The following is a 26184-nucleotide window of genomic DNA, read 5'->3' as shown; positions in this document are numbered from 1 at the left end:
AACTCAATTCATTATTATGAAGGACGAAAGGCTCCCTTCTTAATGGACTTGGGCGATGCCTAGTGTCTAGTGGAAAAGAGCCCTAAACAGACTTGGGTAATTTTAGAACTGTTTCCTGTTCTCTGATTTGAGTATAACCTAACACAGTCGATGCGTTTGTATACAAAATGTAGATTTTTCATTCTGGTCGAATGGCTTAACTTCGATATGGCCTAGTTTTAGATGTAATGATTGACCACTTTTTTACGATAACAGTGCGGGCGATAACAGTGCCTCAATGGCCCGAGGCTCTATCGGAAACTCCTATAGAACTAGTTAACCCAAAAAGATGTTTATCTTCTGTACTCAACGCGATTTTTGAGAATATTTCGCATTGTATCAACATAGGAAATGTGTGTATGTGAAATATTGAGTAATCATTCAGCCAGGATTATAAACAAGCATTTAACGCTAAGTTTCCATACTTCTGACTGACCAGATATGTGAATTCTGTATCTTGGGTTTGACTTTAATTTTGTGAAAAATGCTGCAGAAAATATTGTGAAACTTAACATAAAAGGCCATAGATTGGAGTGTCTTTTAAACGAATTATTGCTGATATTCATAAATTCAATTTGAAGTCTTCAAGGCGTTTTTTTCATATGAACAAAAGCATTTTCTCCATAAGAGCACTTTAAGAAGGGCTTTATTATGTGTCATTTCAGAAATAACTTCAGAAAACAAATTTCTCTCCGGTCTGAATTTTTTAAAGTCATTTTGAGAATAAATTGTTAGTGCGAATAAAAAATTGTCTACAAAGCTATTGCAGTTATTTTCTGTCAGTCTGTCAGCTACGTTTTATGTCATTAGATGATACGGTAACAAAGTGCAATGCTCTTGAGTGAACAATTATTTGATATACCATTGTGAGTGATTTTTTCTCCAATCGTCTTTAATTTGTCATAAAGCAACATTTCACCCACTTAAACATTTTACCCACCTATGCGGCTGTCAAACTAAAATTTCAACGCTCCACGTTAGTAATCAACAGATTTCTCCATGAGCTCGTGCAAAAAGTGGTATACAGGGAAACACGTTTTTTTGGGAATTGTTTTTTTAAAGGTGATTGATAAAATGAACGAGTTAGTTTCCAAATACTGGAAACAATAGTTTCCAGTACTTAAGCACCAGATTTATGAAGTGCTGCATATAGTATTAACGCAGATCAGATTTTCCAGGCGAGATAGTGGCTTTAAGTTAGTGGAATGGAAGCAAAATTTCGAAATTCGATGACTCGATTGTGGAGAAATAAGTTCGTTGGGTCGAAAGCTCTTTTATTTTTCATGACCGTCAAATATTTGATATGCCCACAAAATTAGAGACTTAAAGGTTGTTTTGAAAATTTATTTGAGGTGTCATCAGTAATTGAAGTTAAATATTTTTGATCCAACCGTCTTTTAATTATCATTAGGCAAAAGCCTGCCTTTGTCTGCTAATTTTCATCTTCAACAATGACAGTTTTCACCGCAAAGATCGAAACCAGAAAGCAATAACGTACGTCTAAGTTTAGAAGTCAGTTCGAGGTTATCTAAAAAACGAACCAAATTTGTCATTTTTTAAAAAGTGAGTTGAATTTTCGGTTTTAACCGTTTTCAATGCTATGATTTCTTTGATAAGTCAAATTATCCACAGTTCGTGTTTTATTTTTCCTTGAGCGCGGGGACAAATTGTTACACCAGGAAACAATTTTTCTCACAAAGAATAATAAATACAGTAGGATGTTGCTAAAGTGAAAGAGAAAGTAGTTTCCAGTACTTGTTATGTAGCAGTTTTTTGCTACTAGTTTTTTAGGGTTATGGAGAGTATAACCTAACACAGTCGATGCGTTTGTATACAAAAATTTTTTCTAATCACGGGCTATTATAGATCATACGAAAATAATACGTACCAAAATGTAGATTTTTCATTCTGGTCGAATGGCTTACCTTCGATATGGCCTAGTTTTAGATGTAATGATTGACCACTTTTCTTACGATAAAAGTGCGGGCGATAACAGTGCCTCAGTGGCCCGAGGCTCTATCGGAAACTCCTATAGAACTAGTTAACCCAAAAAGATGTTTATCTTCTGTACTCAACGCGATTTTTGAGAATATTTCGCATTGTATCAACATAGGAAATGTGTGTATGTGAAATATTGAGTAATCATTCAGCCAGGATTATAAACAAGCATTTAACGCTAAGTTTCCATACTTCTGACTGACCAGATATGTGAATTCTGTATCTTGGGTTTGACTTTAATTTTGTGAAAAATGCTGCAGAAAATATTGTGAAACTTAACATAAAAGGCCATAGATTGGAGTGTCTTTTAAACGAATTATTGCTGATATTCATAAATTCAATTTGAAGTCTTCAAGGCGTTTTTTTTCATATGAACAAAAGCATTTTTTCCATAAGAGCACTTTAAGAAGGGCTTTATTATGTGTCATTTCAGAAATAACTTCAGAAAACAAATTTCTCTCCGGTCTGAATTTTTTAAAGTCATTTTGAGAATAAATTGTTAGTGCGAATAAAAAATTGTCTACAAAGCTATTGCAGTTATTTTCTGTCAGTCTGTCAGCTACGTTTTATGTCATTAGATGATACGGTAACAAAGTGCAATGCTCTTGAGTGAACAATTATTTGATATACCATTGTGAGTGATTTTTTCTCCAATCGTCTTTAATTTGTCATAAAGCAACATTTCACCCACTTAAACATTTTACCCACCTATGCGGCTGTCAAACTAAAATTTCAACGCTCCACGTTAGTAATCAACAGATTTCTCCATGAGCTCGTGCAAAAAGTGGTATACAGGGAAACACGTTTTTTTGCGAATTGTTTTTTTAAAGGTGATTGATAAAATGAACGAGTTAGTTTCCAAATACTGGAAACAATAGTTTCCAGTACTTAAGCACCAGATTTATGAAGTGCTGCATATAGTATTAACGCAGATCAGATTTTCCAGGCGAGATAGTGGCTTTAAGTTAGTGGAATGGAAGCAAAATTTCGAAATTCGATGACTCGATTGTGGAGAAATAAGTTCGTTGGGTCGAAAGCTCTTTTATTTTTCATGACCGTCAAATATTTGATATGCCCACAAAATTAGAGACTTAAAGGTTGTTGTGAAAATTTATTTGAGGTGTCATCAGTAATTGAAGTTAAATATTTTTGATCCAACCGTCTTTTAATTATCATTAGGCAAAAGCCTGCTTTTGTCTGCTAATTTTCATCTTCAACAATGACAGTTTTCACCGCAAAGATCGAAACCAGAAAGCAATAACGTACGTCTAAGTTTAGAAGTCAGTTCGAGGTTATCTAAAAAACGAACCAAATTTGTCATTTTCTAAAAAGTGAGTTGAATTTTCGGTTTTAACCGTTTTCAATGCTATGATTTCTTTGATAAGTCAAATTATCCACAGTTCGTGTTTTATTTTTCCATGAGCGCGGGGACAAATTGTTACACCAGGAAACAATTTTTCTCACAAAGAATAATAAATGCAGTAGGATGTTGCTAAAGTGAAAGAGAAAGTAGTTTCCAGTACTTGTTATGTAGCAGTTTTTTGCTACTAGTTTTTTAGGGTTAAGGAAAATGAAATATTAGATGAGATATTAGCATTTAATTAGCCGATTATTCGAGCCTCATAACTCAATTGAGCAGAGAAAATTCGAATAATTGAGCTCGTTTTTGGGTCATTTGAATATTTTTGCGTTAAATTGTTTTCGTTTACCCTCCTAGCCTTGAGTTTTCTATTCATTGATGTAAATGACTTCAATTAACATTGCAAATTTAATGTTAATTGAAGTCTTTTTTAATTAAGTATCATTTTTTCTTTCCTAGAGCTTCCGTTTTCATTTGTCCTCATTTCGTTTCTTCCTCTTGCTAAGATTCCCTGGTTTGTTCTAACTGCAGGAATGAACAATATAATTCGTGGTTTTTGCCCGTGATCTGCTTGCAATATTGGTTTGAAAAATTTTGAAGCGAGACTTTGATCCTTAAAAGTGCTGCAGTCTTCAATTTGAAGTTTAAACTTTTTGGAGTTTTTTAATTGTTTCTCAAATCGACAGAAATTTTTGGTTGTTTTTCGAATTTTGATTTCCCTTGTTTATTTTTTTCATGCAGTTTGTTTCTCTCACAAAGAATATGAAATACTTTAAAATTCGTGACTTTCCGACATTTTCGGTTCTAAGACATGATTTTTGCTTTAAAATACTGTTCATTATCGAAATGTTCTAGTTTTTGCGTTGAGAAGCCGGACAATTTTGTCCCTTGAATGTTTTTGGCTGTTGCTGTTATTATCACACATCAAGATCCTAAAATTAAGGTTAGTTTGTGATAAAAGTCTTCTAAAAGACTTGATTCAAGCAAAAGTGAACTCAAAGTTCGAACGTTTTCTCAAATTGTGTCAGTTCGAAATTGTGTCTCTTATAGCTCGGAAGACCTCACCCTCTTCAGCGTGCGTTAACTTTCAATTTCCAAAGTTTGAACTTTGTGTTATCGTTTGCTTGAATCAGTAGTCTTTCAAAAGACTTATCACAAACAAGGATTTTTCAGGATTTCGAGGATGTGATAATGCACTCATTCAGTCAACGTCCCTCGATGACTTTCATTATTTTGGAACGGTGCAATATTATCCCACCCCGAAAAATCGAACATTTTCGACCTAACATAAGAAGAAGTGAAAACGAAAATTTGAAAATTGAATTTATGTGATGGACACTCCATTTTAATACAGGAAAGGGATAGAATTTGTCATTTGGTGCTAAGATGATTTTAAAAGTGCTAAATTGGTTTTGTGGAGGCAACACTTGAATCCTAGCGTTGTTCTAGCAAAATTTTCTGTTGTCTAGAAACTAATTATGGACCAGATAGGCCACAGCTTCTATTTCTATTGATGACGTCTGTCGAAAATGAAATTTCTCATTTTTTACAGCATTTGAAGCTTGGTTTTTGATTTTCAGCGTTTTTTTATCCGAGTGAGACAAGCTTACCTATTGTGGTACAATTCCTTGCAACACGAGAAAAACGTTTTTGATATTGAGTAGGTTGCTTCTTACCTGTTTTTGACCGGTTTTGATCCACTAGTTTTGAAAGTTCAATTTTGGGATATTGATGTTGTACTTTTAGTCAGCTTTATGCTCACAGTTTTGAGGGATAGAATAAAATTGAATAGTCTTACTTTCGACAGAAGAATTTCGCTGAATAAAAATAATACTTCTCAGTTGAGGGGCAGTAATTGTTTTTAAAGTTCCTATGTTATTTGGCGTTGTTAAAGTTGATTGAATTTTAATATAGAGTATTTAAACAAAGTAGGCGGACCATAACTTAATTAGTTGATTGGGCATCCTTTTTCTCTGAAATGACGTCACGTAAGCTCAGTTAATTTTGTTTTTGCCCATTTATGGAATCGTGACAATGTTATTAGTTGAATATACGCAGACTTCTCTACTATAAAAAGTGTTCATCATAAAAGTAGATTGGGAAAGGATAAATTTTGATTACGAGTAGAAGGTGATTGTGCATAATGATTGCTTTAGTCTTCCATTAAAATTCCCACCGTTTTAATATGAAAAATTATTTCTAAATTAAGCCTCATTTTCTGTCTGTTCAACATCGCCTTCAGCTGCAGGTGCTTCGTTATCTTCGGGTTGTTCAACTTCACCTGAAGGTGCTGGTTCTGTTTCCTCATTGGCTGCGGTTTTGTCAGCTGGTTGTTCCTCAGCCGCCGGTTCTTCTGCAGGGCCGGGTTGTTCTTCCTGAGTTTCAGTGGCTGGTTCTTCCGGTGCTTCGCCTTCGGTTGGCTCATCGGGTAATGCTGTCTGCTCTGGTTCTGCTACTGGCTCGGCTTCGGTTTCAGCCTCTGGGTCGCCATCAGCTGCGGGCTCTTGATCGACGTTCTCAGCTTCGTTAACTTGTTCTTCAGCAGTTTCTGGCTCTGCTGTTTGTTCAGCCTCGCCCTCCGTAGTTTGCTCTTCATCGGCTGGTGTTTCCTCTACGGGTTGTTCATCCTGCGTTTCGTCTTCAACAGGGGGTTCCTCTTCAGTTCGACCAGTCTCGACACCCTCGTCTGGTTCTGCAGCCTCGCTTGGGTCCTCGGCAACTTCGGTTTGTTCCGGCTCTTGTTCTTCTTGCTGAGGTGCTGGCTCCTGGTTTTGTTCCACATCGTCAGGAGCGTCTGCCGGTGAATCCTCTTCAGCTGTTGTCTGTTCGGGTTCTTGTTCAGCTTCGGTGCTAGTTGGTTCTGCATCGTCTACGACAGGTGGAGCTTCTTGTTCCGTTTCTTGAGGAGCACTTTCTGCATGGACTTGCTCTTCTACTTGAGGTGCCTCAACTTCAGGAGCTGTTTCGGGTTCTGCTTCCGGCTCCACAGTGACTTCGGGTGCTTGTTCTTCGGCAGAAGGCTCTGCTTCCTGTGAAACTTCTGTTTCTTGCTCCGCCGGTTCTGCGGGAGGTGCTCGTGACAGCTTCGAGCTCATAGGTCTGGACTTTGGCCTGCCCTCAGAAGGCGGCGTTGGGGATTTTGATAGGTCGGGTTGTCTTAAGGCCTCTTTTTTGTCGTAGTTATAGTACCGATCTTCATGCTTGGCACCCAAGTTAGCAGGATCTAGGAAGCCCTCCGGATCGTACCCGCCTTCCTCTCGGCGTTGTAGGAGGTCGGCGAAGTACTGTGCGGCAAATGAAGGGATATCTGCTGGTTGATTTCTGAGAACTTCGCGTGCCAATCCTTCTAGAAGGTTCTGAAAACCTCGCGGAGGTCTTAGCTTTGTGTTTGAATAAGGCACGGCCATTTTATTTACACGGTTTTTGCTGGAATTGGTGATCACTGCTGTAGCAAGCAAACAGTTCGAATGAAACGTAAAAATAAGATTGGTGGTTTTTATTTTGGTGCTTTTTTGCGTTCAGTATCATTTAGATGCACGTGTTAAAATAAACTCGTTTTAATGCATACTTTGTGAACAAAAACGTTGAGCTTTGTTTAATTTTCTATCAGCTCGTCACCTGCTTTGCTTTATTTGAAAAATATTACCTTCTGTCTTGACTTTTTACTCGCATTTATTCCTACTTGCCTTCGTAGAATTTCGTTGAAGCTAGATGACATAATCATTGATAATTTGTAAGTGGCAGCCTTTGCTAAAAACTGAAGTACAATCAGTTTTGAGCATATTGTGAACATTTTTACTTTCTTGTGAGCTCTGGCGACATGGCAACTACTCAATTAGCTTTGGAATTTTTTGAAGTGAAAACCCGCATTTTTTTTTATTTTGAGACAAAATAGAGGCACAACTGGGCCATAATTTGACGTTTGGTGGTATTTTGGAACATTTTGTACAAAAATAGTTGTAGGCTTTTTGAATGTCCTCCCTGTTAAAACGATCTAACAGGGAAAATAAAAGCGAAAGTGTTATAGATAACAGATTGACGGTTTTTCTATGGAGCACAATTTGTGGCTCAAAAATTGAGCGAGGGACCTGCCTCGTAACAAAATACATTAATAATATTTGATTTAGTTTATATTTAGGTAGTCTTATCTATTTCTTACTTGGAGACCTGTCCTATTAATCAATTTTTGATCAAAGAACCGAATTAAAAAGTTAACCATTTTAATCCGATCTATTGTGTTTTTCTGAACATTTTTTCAGTGAAATGATTTTGATCATTCGGTATCAAACTTTTCCCATGAAAACATTCGGAATCATGATTGCCTGTCAGATGTAGGTTGTAAGTATAATGAAATGATTTCAGACCTCTATTGTTTTCTTTGTTTTTACCTTTCTGTAAAACATTACTAATCGTATTGGGTTAGAAAATGTATGGACATAAAATTTGTGTTTTATCAGTACGTTCTTTTTTTGGTTTAGAGCACATTGTGATCTGTGAAGTATGTTAATTCTGTGTGAGCGTTTTCTTTAGTTCATAGGTCCTGAATTTTATTTTTTGTTTTTTGATCTGATGATTTTTAATTGAATTTGAGTTGTACTAATTCTGGAGATATTTAACTTCTCGAACTTTGAATTGAACTTTTTCACAAGTTTACTTAAATCAATTTGCTGTGTCGTTTTGGTTGATATATGATTGTAAATGTACAATCAGGAAATTATGACATTTACGGTATAATAACATTTTAAGTTGATCAAATTTAAGATTAACATTTTAAGTTGATCAAAGAAGAAAAGGTTCGTTACCGTGTATATGCAAAAGTAGTTGAGAGCCTAAGATAGATTTACGTGCTCCTTATGAAAAAGCTATTGTAGTTTATTTATTACACGGATTATTTTTCCAACTCACGTTAGTGGGATAGAAACTATTTTCGTTGTTTGGTTTATATTTTGAATATTTTTTGCTAATATTTGTTAATTTTGCTAAAATTTTATACTTGATAGTGATAATGTTATTTGGTTATTTGTTTTACCTTCGAAGACAAAGGAGTGTTGTGGAACTGTTAGATCCAACCTTTGGCTAAAATTCAACTTTTTATTCATATGCTTTTTTAGCGCACTCTGATGAAATTTGCCTGAAGTACTTGCATAAAAACTGCTGAAACAATACTCTCAAATTTCTAAGAGAGTTTAGTTTACTTCTGTTTCCTATGAGAGTGCTCTGGAGCTAAGAGTTTGCTGGTTTTTGCTCTTTTCACTCGATAAATATCCAAAATTCACCATTTTTGACGTTGACCTGTTTTGTCAAATTATCTGTTCAACTGAAATTTGGAAAAATATGTGTTCAATGGACGAGCAGCAATAGCAAGGATAATTATGGTCTGACCGTGGATTTTTCTACCAAACTTTTTAGATTTTTCTAGGGTGCCGTCTTTTCAAATTGGGCCTTTTTTTGGTACTCGCTGACCAGGATGTTTTCAAAACCGGCCCGAACTTTGGGATGTTCTGTTTACGTTTAAATGAGGACCAAGAAAAATATATTGTATTTTCAGTGAAAACCTCTTAGTTTTCACAGCTTTCACACTTCGCTTAAAATTGTTTAAAATTTTAAATTCTGCCTGTATTTGATTTCATTTTGATGTCTTATGACTTAGTGTCACCAATTTCAGGTTCAACTGACTTCTTATGCATTTGTTTTTTAATCTATCTCTTACTTTTATAACTGAAAGCTTATGATGTTATAACTTCTAAATTTGCAATTGGTGGCAATTTTTTCTTATTTTCGACATTTTGTAGCTTAGTCTGTCCCCGCGCTGGGAGAGTTGGCATCTTCTTTCTTAATTTCTGAGTAATTTAAAATTTAATCGGAATTGTGTTTTCAGTTTTTAGTATTGGTTTTGTGGCTCATAAATTGTCATATTTTTTTTGGTCTTTGTAGACTTGCCAGTTTGCGAGATTCTTTTTTTGTGATCTTGTCACATTATTACGTTAATAATAATTCACATATGACAATAATGGCGTTGAAAAGGCAACTTTGAACATTTATGCTGTGTATGTAGATTTTTGTTTTAACGGCTGCGACACCGTTTTATCGCAATTTTTTTTTTGTTTTTCATTTTTGACTATTTCTCGTTTTTTTTCTCTGTAGTCATAAACATATTCTGAATAGTGAAGGGTCTCAGTGGCTTCCTATGTAGGCCTAAATTAACCTTTTTTACGATTTCTTCTGAAAACTAATGTTTTTCATCATTTCGAATTTAACTTTTATCCAAAAAAGTAAGCGTTTTTTAAACTTTGCACCTTTCTGTTTTTTGTACAATTTTAATCTAATCTGATTCAGGACTGGTTCCATATCTTTATAAAGGAGTATAAATTAATTTCTTTTATTGGTTTTATCTGACGCTGTTTTGTGTTTGCTGTTATGTGCTTCTTTTTTTTAAAAAATAGACATTGATTTTTTGTCGTAAATTATGTCTGTTATTTCATATTTGTTGTTTGTCTCGTCTTGTAGTCTTATTAATAGCAGGTCTCGTTGGCCCTCTAATGCGGCATTGTTCAATTTGCTTAGTGGTTTCAGTTAAAACATTTTTTTTACTGATACACCAATTATTTTTGAACAATGTGCTTTTTTTTGAAAATGTTCTATCTTTTCCTCCTTTTGGTGGACAATTATGTTTAAAAAGTGGATGAGTGGTGTCGGAACATTTTGTGCGAACGGACATTACCCCTAGCCTCCTTGTTTTAAAAAGTACCAATTTGAGAACTCCGTGATTATATATTGGTAATGTTGCCGTTTAAGAAAGTTAAAGAAAATTTAAAATTGAATGAAGAATAAGCACTTCAAAAAAATGTTTGCAAATGCCGACTAAATAGACCTCAATCAATTTATCGCAATGGATTTTTTCAGAGATTTATTTTGGTTACAAATATTATTGTTGCTGCTGATTCGCTACCATGTCTATAGTGCAAAAGATAGCTGAGATTGAGGCCGAGATGGCCAGGACTCAGAAGAACAAGAACACAGCTTACCACTTGGGAATGCTTAAAGCCAGATTGGCAAAGTTAAAAAGGGAATTGATCACCCCAAAGTCGTCCGGAGGACCAACGGAGGCTGGGTTCGATGTGGCGAAGACAGGAGATGCCAGAATTGGTTAGTTGAACATTGGTTACTCAAACTTTGTCCTCGACAAGAGGTCTGTCTTAAGGTAGCTTGAAAATGTTTTTATTTCAAAAGTTTTCAATTAAACTACTTTGACATCAAATATTAGTATCTTTTTACAAAAAAGATTACTATTTTAAAAAAGTATATATATCTACCATATTTGGGAACATATCCTTCCCCCGGTGAATTAAGACTGTCTATAATTGATCTTCTAATAGTGCATTATAATGGCGGCATTATAGTATGTTTCAACAACAATTGATCATTCCGTTTAATATTTGGTTACACAACTCTTGCCTATGAAAAAATTTACATCATTTTGCGTACAATTTTTATAAACATAGCAGGACAAGTCCTTACGTACAATTCAAAGAATTTTCATTGACTAAACAGCAAAACTAGACCTAGAATGGACTATTAGTGAATTGAGAAAACCATTTTAAAAAAATCAGATCAAAAAATAAGAAAAAAAAACAAAAAATCAATGTCAAAATGCCGCATGTGAACAAAAAAACCACTAGCGAGAAATGAAAATTTAATTCAAACAAAAAACTAGGCCTAGAATGAGCTGTGAACGGATTGGGAAAACCATTTAGAAAAAAATCCGATCCAAAAAATCGAAAAAACAGTAAAAATCAGAGTGAAATTGCCGCATGTGAACAAAAAACCACTACCGAGAAACCGAATTTTTGTTCAAACACCATTTTCGCACTCTACTTTAAAATTAGAGCGAAAAAAATTCACGCCGCAAAACCACTCGCTTTTTCGCTCCATTTCCTTTTTCGGCGTGACCAAAATCACTACTCCAATTTGACTTCAAAAATCATGAAAATGTGTGAACAAATCTTAAAAAAAAAAGACAGCGCCCCAATACAATTCAAATTCTTTGAATTGTAATAAATTTGGCCAGGGGGAAGAAAAAAAATAATATTTGCTACAGCAAGCATAATTAGTAAGGTAATGCACTTGGGAGCTGCTTTTTAAAGTAACTACTATTTTAAAGCGAAATATAAATTAAGAGTTCAAATTGTAATTGCCCGCGATAGCACTAGTTTTCTGCAGGTATGGAAATGAAGGTACTGCATTATTCGGATCTATTCTCACACCCCCCCCCCCAAATCAGTAGGCATATAATGTGTATACCCACCCGCCGCACGTGCTATTTTTTGACATAATTAAGTGCCATAACAACAAGCTTTTTGTCATTTTTAGTTTGAACAACTTTTTATAATTGTACAGGTCTATAATTTGTAAAGGGGTTTTAAAATCTCTAGGATTGGGGGGCTGAAACAGAATAGAGTCCATTGTTCAATGAATTTGTAATTGCATGCTCCACGTGCGGCTGCTGATAGAGCAAACAATTGTTGTTCAAAGTTTCTTTTAGGATACCACCATGGGCCTGTTTTAGAAATCATATCTCAGTTAATTAGGTTAATCCTTTTGACATAAAAAGTAAAAATAGGTTGAAAAGAGGTCTGTAGGCTAAAGAGTGAAAACACTATTGACTATAGTTAAAAGCTGCAAATTAACGTGCTTCGTTCACAAGCTCAGGTAACTCTTTCTGAGGATTTTTTGAAATGTAAATAGCAATGAGCAGTATTAATGGATCCATGAGTTAATGCACAGTTTTAGTATATGGGTTTGTTGTTCAAGTATATTGATGGTCACTAAAGTCACTTACGCTCAAATATTAAGATAATTTATGAAATTTGATTAAATATAGCGTAAATATGAGAATTTTAACTTATTTTCGGGTAGAGCTATCTAGTCTTAGATATGGGTTCTAAGAAAGGCCAACTGTTTTTAAGAATTTATTTGAGAACTGTAGTCTGACCTGTATCGTTCCAGTAAACAGTTATGGACATCTCGTTTAGCGAAATGTGAGAAAATTCGGGGTCGGGTTCAAACATTTCTTTGAGAGGAGTCTGTTTGGTTACTGTTCTTCGTTCTTTGCCACAATTCAGGCATAAGTTGTCTTTCAGCTGAGGTTTTCTCAGTTTTCGTGAGATACATACTAAGCACTCTTCTTCCAATGAACTTGATTGTTCAAATCTTCTGTCAATTATCAGTAAATCGGAAACAGCCATTTTGAAAAGTGGAACACCTCTTTTTATAAATAGAATGTCGTTTTGCAGTTTGCATTTGTGCCGGCCGTTGTTTTGTCAATTTTTGTTTGATGTAAGCTGCATTTTTTGTTACAATTTTTCTTAAAAAGTTGAGTAATAAATTATATAATTTGTTACGTATTATGTAATAAGCGTTCTTCTACACTCTTCGTAATTTCTACGCTCTTGCGTAATAGTCAAGTGTAGTCTGGTGATAGTATTTAAACCGGACGTCGTTCTTTGTTTTTCGAGTAGCTTTTTCTTTAATAGTTCTCCCATATATCTGATGTGTACAAATTGAGCTTTTTAAATTGTATCGATTATTAGTTAACGCGATGATATAATTTAAGGTGAACGCAAAGTAAGCCGAACGTTATGTAATAGTTATGTAATCTATCAGAAATAATACATTGTTAACCGTTACAATATACACTGCGCTTAGTATATGTATTCCAATGCACCAAAGAAACAAAAATACGCCAATTTATAGACATCTAGGTGGTACGGGCGTCAGCTGTGAGATGTAATCCGGAAACCGCGGGCCGGTTATCGCGGCGAAGCGCGCCCATCTGCCCGTCAGGGGCAACTTAAAATACGAGTATCACAATATTTTTCCGCTTTTTTTCCTCAGTTTCAAAATTCGGCTTACTTGACCTGTTTCAAAATTTGGCTTGCTCCCCTATCGGCTTGCTTGACCACCACCATAATTTAAAAAAGAGACTTCGTTGTGAATGTTTTGCGTTTATACATTTGAAATTGACAATTTCGTCGAATTCAATGTTCCGCCTAATGAACATATCATAGTTGATATCAAAATAATATAATTTTTTTTTCTGAATGATCAAATACAGACACTGTATTTAACAATTTCTCCGTATTTAACAAATTAGGATCATTCATAGGCCGTTTGCCTGTCAAGTGTTTCATCCGATACTAAATTAATGAATAGTTCTGGTATTAAAATAAGTTATTTACTCTACAACATCATTTTTTGACTCTTTAAAATTTAATTTGATTGCTTGTCATTGATTCAACTGTTCTTCGGGTTAGCTCTCAGTTGTAAGTTTCTCGGATAGTTTTTTCTTATTCTTTTCTCAATGCTTCTATTATAAATCATCGACAAACTGTTCATTGAATAATTAAGGTTTCTATTTATAAATATGTGAACCATATCTTATGTGAAGTTTAGCCTGGATTCTTATTTCAAGCTCGTATTATGCTAAAATATCTGGACATAATTTGCCCGCAGTGTTTTTGCCCCCAATCACAGTTTGTGGTGTTATGTAGCACGTTACTATGTAAAAAGTAGCACGTGCGTCTGCGGGGGGGGGGGGGGGGCATTAATATGCCCACTAAGCTGGGGCTAGAATAGATTCAAATATTTTTACTTGGTCCATGGTAGTCGACACTGGTTCTAGTTTAAACGTATTTTGCCCTCGATTACCAAATTTACTACGGTCAAACATTTTCCATGAAGAATAATTGCATAAAGATTTCAAAACTAAACTGAAATTTGAGACTAAAAGTCAAATTGAAAGCCAAAAAGTTCTCCAAAATATATCAAATCATATATTTCAACTGGTCAATTTATGCCATTCAGTAAAGATTTAGGAATTTTGCTTCAGGATTCGTCGGATTTCCTTCAGTTGGTAAATCAACCCTTCTGACGAACCTAGCTGGCGTGTACTCCGAAGTGGCAGCTTATGAATTCACAACCCTCACCACAGTCCCAGGCGTGATCAGATTCAAAGGTGCCAAAATACAACTTCTGGACCTCCCTGGAATCATCGAAGGAGCCAAAGACGGAAAAGGTCGAGGAAAACAGGTAATCGCAGTTGCAAGAACCTGCAACTTAATATTGATAGTTCTGGACGTTCTAAAACCTCTTGGACATAAGCAGATAATAGAACATGAGTTGGAAGGTTTTGGAATTCGGTTAAATAAGAAACCGCCGAGTATATATTTCAAGAAGAAAGAAAAAGGAGGAATTAATTTCAACGCCACAGTAACGTTAACTCATCTTGATCAAGAAACGGTCAAAGCTATACTGTCAGAGTACAAGATTCACAATGCCGATGTCACATTTAAATGCGACGCAACCGAAGATGATTTCATTGACGTCATCGAGGCCAACCGAATCTACATCCCGTGTATTTATGTGCTGAACAAAATCGATCAAATATCAATTCAGGAATTGGACATTATTTACAAGATCCCCCACTGCGTGCCTATATCTGCACATAATAAGTGGAACTTTGACGACCTTCTGGAAAAGATCTGGGATTACCTGGACTTGATTAGGATATACACGAAACCCAAGGGCCAGTTGCCCGACTACAGTGCTCCTGTGGTTCTCAGAAGCGAGGCATGTTCCATTGAAGATTTCTGCAACAAAATCCACAAAACTATAATTAAGGAATTCAAATACGCCTTAGTTTGGGGTACATCAGCTAAGCACACGCCACAGAACTGTGGGAAAGATCATTTATTGCATGATGAAGATGTGATTCAGATTATTAAGAAGGTCTAATTTATTTCATAACTGTATTTTTTTCTTAACAGAGTTTACCGATTATATTAGTCCATTGATGCTTTTTGATTTTTCGTGCTACCGATGTTTCATCGGATCGTTTTTTTTTCTGTCAGAGCACCAGCAGATCGTTTTTGCCTTGAGAAACCGGGCAAACTGGTAAAGCCTGAAGGCATAAGTCACTGAGCAGGATCTCAGCTAGCGACTACCAAAGCCAAGTCCTGTTCAGTCGTTTGAGATCATTTGCACTGACGTTGATCGGTATTGTTTAATAGCCGTCTCAGCTTCTCAGCCAGCTATTATAGCGCTCCTATTTTGTTTTACAACTCAAAGATTTGAATTGTATTGGGGCACTGTCTTTTTACGACTCGAAGAGGAATATTGGTGGAGCGTCTTTTTTTGATCGACGATTTTTAAAGTTTATATTTTGAGTGCATTTAAAACAAGATGTTAAAGTCAATGCCGCACGTGAAAACTAAGTGTTTAGATCAAACGGCTGAACGAATTGAAAAGAAGAGAGAGTGATTTTGTGAGCACGCCGCGTTTTTGAGAGAGAGAGCGAGAAAAGTAGGTGTGAAAAAGAGTTTCGCTAAGCGAGCGAAATTTTTTGATAAAGTGCGGCTTTTTCGAAGCAATTTCTTTAGTTTTCAATTGTATTTTTTTCTGGTAAAGTGGTTTTCCGCAGCCACATTGACAAGTAACTGTACTTTTACGAACATTTTTGACCATCTCAATCATATATTAGAGTTTTATAGTTTTATATGCAATCTTGCGCTATTTTCGTGATTTCGCCGTTTTAGACAATTTTAGCGGGTTTTTGAACTCCTTTTCTCCTTAGAATCCTTTCTCCCTATTCTCCTTTTTTGGTCGAAATAAGTATCTATGTTGGGTTTCGTGGACTTTCGTTGCGTTAGTTTTGTTTTAAGTTTGTTTGAGTTTAAGTAAATATGCTATATTTAAACAATTTTTTGCTTAATTTTCATTTTTTTTCATTTGCGCTGGGGTGATTCTTGGTTTCCTATTGAATAAGCATGGACGGTTCTTGAAAGTGTGTTGGCAAAAGTTATTAGCAATTTTTAGAGAACAATAAAAAATTTAACAGGTTTTTAAAGGGTTCGCCCTTTAATTCTTTTCCGTTTGCTTGATTTTTCTCTTTTTTCGATATGTATCGCTGGTTATTTTTTGCGATCATGTTGATTTTCATTTGCGGATTACAATTAAATTACACATGACTATGTTTTATAAACAGTACTTTTTGAGTCGCAATTTATGATAAGTTTCCAAGAAAACTTTACATAATCTGCTTGGTTATGTTTTTTCAAGATCTGTTCACACATTTTCAATATTTTTGAAGTCAAATTGGAGTAGTGATTTTGGTCACGCCGAAACCGGTAGTGGAGCGAAAAAGCGAGTGGTTTTGCGATGTGAATTGTTTGCATTCGAGTTTTAAATTAGAGTGAGAAAATGTGTTTGAACAAAAGTTCGCTTTCTCGCGAGTGGTTTTTTGTTCACATGCGGCATTTTGACATTGATTTTTACAGGTTTTCGGTATTTGTGATCTGATTTTTTTTCTGAATGGTTTTCCCAATTCATTAATAGTATGTTCTAGGTCTAGCTTTTTGTTTAGTCCATGAAAATGCTTTGAATTGTCCTGCAACACTTGTCCTGCTATGTTTTTTTTTACTTCGTACTGAAATTTTTTTGCTTTACCCTAGTTCACAGCTTGTTCGACATTCTGTATGAACTCTTGTTGAGTTCTTCAGACTAGTTTTAGTCTTCGCTCATTCTGCGCAAAATGTTTCGAGCAGTTGCGCAGCAAAGCAATTCAAAATGAACAGAGTCAGTATCAAAAAACGGAATCAGAAATAGAAACGGTCTTAGTTACCATCTCTGATGCTTATTTGTGTTGATACTAGCCCGTGTATCATCTCTCTACGAAACAAAAGTATGTGCAACTGCGAAATGACATCAAAATAGTTCGCACTTTAATGATGTTTTTGTACAGACATTTTTTTCTCATTTTTTTCTCTTCTTTCAATCCCGATCGTAACGGGAATCAACGGCGGCTATTATCCGGCAATCTGAGTTTATCCTATTATCCGAGTTTGTTTTCAATTTTAAGACATTAATTGAAAATCAGAATGCTAATCAATCAATATGTACGCTCCTTTGGTCAGCAAATCAAAAATCATCAACAATTTTGGACAAAGAAAAGCCTTAGTGGATGTCGAGCTTTGACGTCTCATTAGACCTTCGAATTGCTTTGTAGTTAGCTCTTTCTTAGATAATACTTCAAAGATGAACAAATATAATTATTGCCTCTTGGTGAGTTACTTTCAATGTGATAGCAGAATAATGGTTCAAGTTTTATGACATGAGAAGTAGGTTTATTTTGCTTTTTGTTTGATCTTTTTTACAAATTGTTCTTTGGAGCTGTATTGGAAGCAGTAATACAGACAGAGCAATAGCACTAATTTTTAATGGGATATGACTACATTAGCAATTTCATTCATTTTTGAATTCTATTTTTCTGATTTTAAAGTTCAACGCAGAGGATTGCTTAAATATTTTGCTTACTGGCAGCTATTTAAACTGAAGCTATTCGTAATTAAAATGTCAGAAGATGTTACTTTGCGATCTTATTTGAAGTCAATCATTTTTGCTTGTGCAAGCCAAAACCTAGAAGATTTTGTCAAAACATTAACATTTTGAGCGTTAATATACCGAACAAAGCCGATTCGAAGCCTAACATGAAATTTCAATCAAAAATATATTTTTGGTTAAACATATGTGGAATTGCAGCCATGATATCGGGCGCTACTTGACAAATAAAGATTTTAGCAAAAATTAGCTTACTTAAATGAGTCAATGAAAAGGGTCCTTGCCTCATTAATGAGTCACATAGGAAACACTGATGCATGGTGCAAACTATTTTGGGCTACAATTTGAAACTTCAACGTTAATTTTTTGAGTTTTGAGCAGCAATCAGTGCTAAACTTTGTTTTCTTGTCTCAGACTAGATGCAAACTGGTTTGAGGTATCAGCGCGATTTCAGCGCATATTGTTAGCGGAAAATATGAACAAAATTGCTTTAATTTCATAAAATCAACTTCAACAATCGTAGATGGTAATGCGATAAAACGCACTGAGACTGAGTAAGAAATGATCTAAATTTTTATTGCATTTAGGAAACTTCAGCTCATTTCTTCCAAAATAGTTTATTAACATCAAATCAAATTAGTTGTTAGGAGTCAGGAATTAATGGCGTAGTGGAAGAAGCGATGGCTAAAAGACTGGATAGAGAGATTTGAGACTGCTACTAGGTGAGAACAGTATACAGTAGACACTGAACGGCTCAAACGCGCTGAAAGTTTTTGAAATTCAACGGATTTTTTATATTTGAGCAATTCTCAGCGGATTATTAGTTTGTTTGTGTGTTGAATTTTTGAAAAATCTGCATTTTTCTTTAACTTCCTAGGCCCGAGAGGGTACCAAATAGTTTTTATGCAAATTTTGATCGCAACCGATAGTGACTTCTTCAATTTAAATTTTTATTCTGACATTTTTTTAAAGCTAATCTGGTCGATACAACACAGTGTTAACCTTATATATAGAAAGTTAAATATAATTGAATCAGGATAAAATACGGACAAACAGTTTCAAAAGTTATGAGTTCAAACCAAATTTCTGTCGGTCTCAACAGAAAAAGCAATACTTCATCAGAAATTTAAGCTTGCCGGCTGATTAACAAGAATTAGGTCAAGAACGAGAACTTAATTTTTTCTGGGGTTGCAAGAATGTAAACTTTGCAGCTGGATTAGTTTTTTACCGCCAGAAAACTTGACTTAAAATGAATAATCAGTGGTTTTGATATCTAGCTTATAAATCTATGGGCGCTATCTCTCGGCTGAAAATATGGTTTTCGATATTTGACAGCTTTCAGTTAAAAGCGTTCAAGAAAAAGCATCGATAGAAATTTACGATTCAAACTCTTTTTTAACTGTGACAATTGTTTATGAAATAAACATTTTTCTGCAACAACGAAAAGTTTTGATTATTTAAAACATTTAAAATTAAGCCGAACTTAGGAACTTGACATGCTCGTGATGTTCACTTTTATCAAATGGTATTTCACGGGTGTTTTTAGTATACACCATTGCAATCGGCTAATTTTGAGCACTGGTCCTTAGCAAATGATCAAAATTGAATTAAACCAGTGCAATTCAAAATGAACAGAGTCAGTATCAAAAAACGAAATCAGAAATAGAAACGGTCTTAGTTACCATCTCTGATGCTTATTTGTGTTGATACTAGCCCGTGTATCATCTCTCTACGAAACAAAATCATGTTCAACTGCGAAATGACATCAAAATAGTTAGCACTTTAATGATGTTTTTGTACAAAAAAAGACATTTTTTTCTCATTTTTTCTCTTCATTCAATCCCGATCGTAACGGGAATCAACGGCGGCTATTATCCGGCTATCTGCGGAGTTTGTTTTCAATTTTAAGACAATAATTGAAAATCAGAATGCTAATCAATCAATATGTACGCTCCTTTGGTCAGCAAATCAAAAATCATCAACAATTTTGGACAAAGAAAAGCCTTAGTGGATGTCGAGCTTTGCTTTTTCACGTCTCATTAGACCTTCGAATTGCTTTGTAGTTAGCTCTTTCTTAGATAATACTTCAAAGATGAACAAATATAATTATTGCCTCTTGGTGAGTTACTTTCAATGTGATAGCAGAATAATGGTTCAAGTTTTATGACATGAGAAGTAGGTTTATTTTGCTTTTTGTTTGATCTTTTTTACAAATTGTTCTTTGGAGCTGTATTGGAAGCAGTAATACAGACAGAGCAACAGCACTAATTTTTAATGGGATATGACTACATTAGCAATTTCATTCATTTTTGAATTCTATTGTTCTGATTTTAAAGGTCAACGCAGAGGATTGCTTAAATATTTTGCTTACTGGCAGCTATTTAAACTGAAGCTATTCGTAATTAAAATGTCATAAGATGTTACTTTGCGATCTTATTTGAAGTCAATCATTTTTGCTTGTGCAAGCCAAAACCTAGAAGATTTTGTCAAAACATTAACATTTTGAGCGTTAATATACCGAACAAAGCCGATTCGAAGCCTAACATGAAATTTCAATCAAAAATATATTTTTGGTTAAACATATGTGGAATTGCAGCCATGATATCGGGCGCTACTTGACAAATAAAGATTTTAGCAAAAATTAGCTTACTTAAATGAGTCAATGAAAAGGGTCCTTGCCTCATTAATGAGTCACATAGGAAACACTGATGCATGGTGCAAACTATTTTGGGCTACAATTTGAAACTTCAACGTTAATTTTTTGAGTTTTGAGCAGCAATCAGTGCTAAACTTTGTTTTCTTGTCTCAGACTAGATGCAAACTGGTTTGAGGTATCAGCGCGATTTCAGCGCATAATGTTAGCGGAAAATATGAACAAAATTGCTTTAATTTCATAATATCAACTTCAACAATCGTAGATGGTAATGCGATAAAACGCACTGAGACTGAGTAAAAAATGATCTAAATTTTTATTGCATTTAGGAAACTTTAGCTCATTTCTTCCAAAATAGTTTATTAACATCAAATCAATTTAGTTGTTAGGAATCTGAGGAATTAATGGCGTAGTGGAAGAAGCGATGGCTAAAAGACTGGATAGAGAGATTTGAGGCTGTCACTAGGTGCGAACAATATACAGTAAATACTGATCGGACTCAAACGCGCTGAAAGTTTTTGAAATTCAACTGATTTTATATATTTCAGCAATTCTCAGCGGATTATTGGGTTGTTTGTTGGCTGATTTTTTGAAAAATCTGTTTTTTTCTTGAAGTTCTTAGGCCCGAGAAGGTACCTGATAAATTTTATGCAAATTTTGATCAAAATCGATTGTGACTTCTTCAATTTAAATTTTTATTCTGACATTTTTTTAAAGCTAAATGAAATTTTTTCTGGGGTTGCAAGAATGTAAACTTTGCAGCTGGATTAGTTTTTTACCGCCAGAAAACTTGACTTAAAATGAATAATCAGTGGTTTTGATATCTAGCTTATAATGTAGTATTGCTAATTGGATAATTGCCGCCGCAATTATTGATACTACAGAGAGTATAATTATTTAACCGTCGACTTCGTGAACACTTTAGACTTAGTCTAAACTGACGGAATATTCTAGAGAGAGCTATGCTGCGTAAATTGCGTTGAGTGAATGAATACATTATTCATAGCCAAATACTGCTGTGTATTATTTAATACACTATGGAGCAGGCCATACCGGCTGATTCACTGCCGTTATTAATACGCGTACTAAGTGAAGGATACTGAAGCTATCCAGGCCGTTCTTCAGCAGCAAGCCTGAAACGAATATATGACTAAAGACGAGTAATAGTCGGCTCCACGAATGACCTAGGAATTGATTCGGAGCTAGTCATAAGTCTTGTGATTTTTTAGTCGTGTTGACTCAGTTATAAACACGCACGAGCTTAGAGCTTGCTGCTGAAGGAAATCAGACCAAACTCAACCAGCGCGAACGTAAGACGCTTGAGTTTCAACCAAAAAATTTCTCTCTCTCTCTTCCTCTCACTGCTGTTAGAGCGAAATATCTACTCCTCAGCTAAGAGGGAAATATCAGCAGCGATTGTAAGTCTGCCAATTTTATAGCAAAATTAGAGTTAGAGTAATGTTCACATCCAGCAGTAAGATGGATTCAATTTATTGATTAAGATTAGATATCCCACCATATTTTCAAGTAAGATTTACCCCCTAATTGTGCTCTATCCTTTCTGTCTATTCACTAATTAATCTTTGTATCTAATCAATTTTATTTTCTAGCAAATAACACATAGATTTGGAAATTAGCAAAGAACATTGTGAGCATATAGTGAGACTTATTCTAGCACGTAATTAAGGTCGCTACAATAGAATAGGTTTAGCTCTAGTGTGGTAATTAAGATCAAGCGAATAAAATACCTACCACATCAGAGTTAAAAATAAATCTATGGGCGCTATCTCTCGGCTGAAAATATGGTTTTCGATATTTGACAGCTTTCAGTTAAAAGCGTTCAAGAAAAAGCATCGATAGAAATTTACGATTCAAACTCTTTTTTAACTGTGACAATTGTTTATGAAATAAACTTTTTTCTGCAACAACGAAAAGTTTTGATTATTTGAAACATTTAAAATTAAGCCGAACTTAAGAACTTGACATGCTCGTGATGTTCACTTTTATCAAATGGTATTTCACGGGTGTTTTTAGTATACACCATTGCAATCGGCTTATTTTGAGCACTGGTCCTTAGCAAATGATCAAAATTGAATTAAACCAGTGCTGAAATTCTCTAGTAAAAGCGCAAGGTGGTCTGACTGATCATTAAAGACTTACCAGAACTGGACATTTTACCATATTAGCAATACTACAGCTCACCCCGGTTTAAAGAAGAGAAAAATTGTGCTCTATCGTACAAAGTTTTCATTAAGATTATTAAAGAAACAATAATAGTTTTTACAAAAAGTTGCAAATTAAAAAGCAACATATTAAATAAAAAACGCGTTAAAAGGTTACAACTTTGAGATACTGATGAGGGTTATTAGGTATAAAATTTTAAGCAAACTTGCAGTTTACATATTGCACAACAACACAAAAAATGCAAAGGTGCGTACAAAGTGTACTAGTTATTAAGAGGTTCAATATTGGATTGAAACAAGTGACAATAAACTTTCAAAGATAAAACTTATAAAGTACAAATTCAATATGTTCAAGTGGTGAAATTCACGCCCAATAGTTATATTGAACTCTACTTCACTAAAATTTTACCTAATTTTGTAACTAATACTGTCTAAAATTACACCTTTTTTAGAGCAAAAGTTGAATTCAATGAATATTGACGCTAACTTCTTGAATATTATTATCAAACTTGGTCATAATACAGGCAAGGTTACTAGTTATAAATTAGATAAGAAAAAGCAATATATGTACATTTTCATTAATTTTGATAACATTCCAGGACTAGCTTGTTACATAACACATGCGGAAAACAACCCAAAGTTTAACCATATTTTAGACGCACTTCGTACCCCAAATAGTGTTTTTGAGATAGGACCATTTGTTTAAGCAAATTGTCTGAATATTTTCTAAATTCTATAAAAAATTGTTTGACCTTTTCATAGCTTCAAATTCTTTTGATTAGACTTTTATATTGCTTCTTTCGTTTATAGTATCTTTTTCAGATAAAAACTTAGTAATAATTCAACAAAAACCCTAAAACAAAAATGGCTAACATCGTAGCATACCCAGACATTTCTCTGGAAAAGTTTACAGGCTTAACCCAAGTGAGGACGTAGCAGATTTTCTAAGTCTAATAGAGAGAAAAATAGAGTTTTCATTAGGAATTAGACCAGGACAAGGAGATGCACAAAATGCATATGACGCACGTAGAAAAGCATTATTTGGCTCAGTCTTAAGAGGACCAGCAGCCCAATGGTTCGATTCTTTGCCCGCAGCGGAACCATGGGATGATGTTAGGACAGGTTTCCTAAATAGATTCACAGACGAGAAAGACAAGTATAGAAAACGAATTGAGGTAGAAAACATTCGTAGACAACCAGATGAATTAATCAAAAGTTACGTACACAGACTAACAAAAGCAGTGGAAAAGGGATGGCCAGACCCATTCACAGATGCTCAAAGGCAAACTAAGTGTATGGAATTTTTTGTAAGAGGACTAACTCCTCCAGCACTTAAACAAAAAGCGCATCAATATTTGATAGAAACACCTAACGCAACATGGGAACAACTTAGAAATCAAGTTAGCACTAAAGACTTAAGTTTTGCAGTAAGTAGTGATTTCACAGGCACAGCATCTAGCAGCATAGACAACAAAATGGAGATAGATGGTATAAAAGACCAGCTCTAAGAATTAGCAAGTTTAATGAAAAACCACAGAATTAGCGCAGCCTACAACCCAAACGAGCCTAGAAATAAACAAGATCACACACGATTTTGTAAATTTTGCAGAAAGTCAGGTCACACAATAGCATATTGCTATGCAAACAGAGACTTTAAAGAACAAAACAGACAGGAACCACAGCAAAGAGATAAGTTCAGAGATAACTATCAAAGCTATAGAGGACGTCGTCCAAGAAAAGATAGTTATGATATAAATCAGAACAGATACAGACAAGACACTAGACCACGTAACAGTTACTACAACCAAGACAACCGCAGACAATACTCTCCCCATCCTAGATCTGAGAACTTCAGAAATCGCTCACAAAGCTTTGAGAATCGAGATCGACGCTATAATAGCAGATCCAACGATCGTAGACCCCAGGACTATAGGAACTATTCCAGGGAACGACAATATGATCGAAACGATTCCCGAACAAGGTATCGTGAGTCAAGCAGTCCAAGACAGGATTATAGAAGAAGTAACAGTTCTAATCAGAATTCTAGAGATAACAGTAGAGACCGTAACTCAAACGGAGTTCAATTCAGAGAAAATAAAGTTAATGGATTCTTTGTGGACAATCAACAAGATGAAATTAATTTAAACTAGACGAGTCTCCGTACAAAAATAAAAAGACAAACATTTTTATTAACTTGTACATTCACGCCGTTGGAGACAGTAATAAACATAACGGTTTCGAATTGCAGTTTCTAGTTGACACAGGAGCAACGTGTTCCTTAATAAACTTTGATTTTCTACAAGAACTTAAGTCACTGATTGATGTTAAACTAATTGAGTCAAAACAAAAAACAATTGCAGTCAACGGTGAACGATTAAAATTGTTAGGCTACATTCATGTCCCCATTTCATTTGACATTGAAGGCAAATATTACTCAGATCTCAAAACATGGGTTTCAGAGAAAAACGGTTGCGAATTAAACATCCTAGGAATGGACTTTTTGATTTTTGCAACAAAATCAATTGAGTTCACAACTCCAAAAATGAACTTAAAAATTTATCCAAACGTCTCAATCACGCTCTCAAAATATCAAACAAAAAGTTATCCTTTTGTAAGTAAATTTGAAAAAGTTGTACTTAACAGACCTTTCGAACTAGCACCGAAATCTAGCAGAGTACTAACAATTACACCATCAAACCAATTTTTCAAACAAGGAACATCATTTATAATTGACAATCGACTCCAGGACAAAGGTATTTACACATACAACGTCTATTGTGTTAGAAAAGAAAAAGAGTTGCCAATAATGCTTAATAACCCTGGTGATCGTAAAGTAACAATAGATAAAGGTTCAATAGGATACACCTTGGAAGAAATTTGTAAAAAAAACACAAAAGTACACACTGATTGATAACGTCGCGTTCTTAGATGTCTTAACAGAAACTGAAACAGATTTCAATCACATCTTTCATGTGACTGAAAAAGTTGAAAACCCAATTCAGACTTTAGAAAATCCGAAATTAGACAAAACAGATATTAGACAAAAGTTGAAAAAAGCTCAGAAAAAGGTTCAAGAAAAAGAATTTGCAGACCACAATGAATTAGAAACAGATTTTAGTCAAGATCTAAAAGACTTAAAACCAAAAGCAACAATAGAAGGTGAAATTCGACCACAACAAATACCACCAGAAAAATTGGAAATGTTTAGTAAATCAGACCGTGAGTTTCTCAAAAAATTTGACTTCAGTCAATCTGACATTAATGATGCACAATTACTAGATCTCATGAAACTTCTTGCCAGAGACAAGGACGTCTACTCTCAGCACAAGTATGACGTTGGCAAAATAAAGCAAAAATTTCACGTAAAACTTCTACCAAATTCAACATTGACTAAGCAAAGACCATCACGAGTGCCATTGCACCATCAGGAAAAACTTGAAATTTTGCTAGATCAGCTTTGTAAAACAGGAATAATTCGAGAAATGGGAGACGACACTGAAACGGGATCGTCATTTATTAATCCTGTTATCATCCTTCCAAAGGGAAACATAGTGAAA

General features: G+C 34.9%; 3 protein-coding genes across 5 annotated transcripts in view; 1 reads left to right on the top strand and 2 right to left on the bottom strand.

Annotated features, from left to right (window-relative positions):
* The window catches only part of LOC142341447 (uncharacterized), a 545892-nt gene that overhangs the window by 137875 nt on the left and 381833 nt on the right, over positions 1 to 26184 (bottom strand). The window lies entirely within an intron of this gene.
* On the bottom strand, positions 5477 to 6934 carry LOC142341444 (uncharacterized). Its single transcript, XM_075392391.1, has one exon. It carries the CDS (start codon positions 6802 to 6804, stop codon positions 5602 to 5604), a length of 1203 nt encoding a protein of 400 aa, XP_075248506.1. The 5' UTR covers positions 6805 to 6934; the 3' UTR covers positions 5477 to 5601.
* On the top strand, positions 6999 to 15207 carry LOC142341445 (developmentally-regulated GTP-binding protein 1-like). Of its 2 annotated transcripts, none has more exons than XM_075392394.1 (3): positions 6999 to 7130; positions 10267 to 10543; positions 14286 to 15207. In XM_075392394.1, the coding sequence occupies exons 2-3, from the start codon at positions 10348 to 10350 to the stop codon at positions 15188 to 15190; spliced, it is 1101 nt and encodes a 366-aa protein (XP_075248509.1). In that variant the 5' UTR covers positions 6999 to 7130; positions 10267 to 10347; the 3' UTR covers positions 15191 to 15207. The 2 variants fall into 2 exon arrangements, with proteins under 2 accessions (XP_075248509.1, XP_075248508.1); XM_075392393.1 differs by having other exon boundaries at positions 7007 to 7130; positions 10301 to 10543.

Source organism: Convolutriloba macropyga, chromosome 6 (genome assembly GCF_964194025.1).
Source record: "Convolutriloba macropyga chromosome 6, txConMacr16.3, whole genome shotgun sequence".
In the NCBI taxonomy this organism is placed as follows: Eukaryota; Metazoa; Xenacoelomorpha; order Acoela; family Convolutidae; genus Convolutriloba; species Convolutriloba macropyga.
The sequence above is the reverse complement of the archived record's forward strand: the minus strand, read 5'-3'. Positions and strand labels throughout refer to the sequence as shown.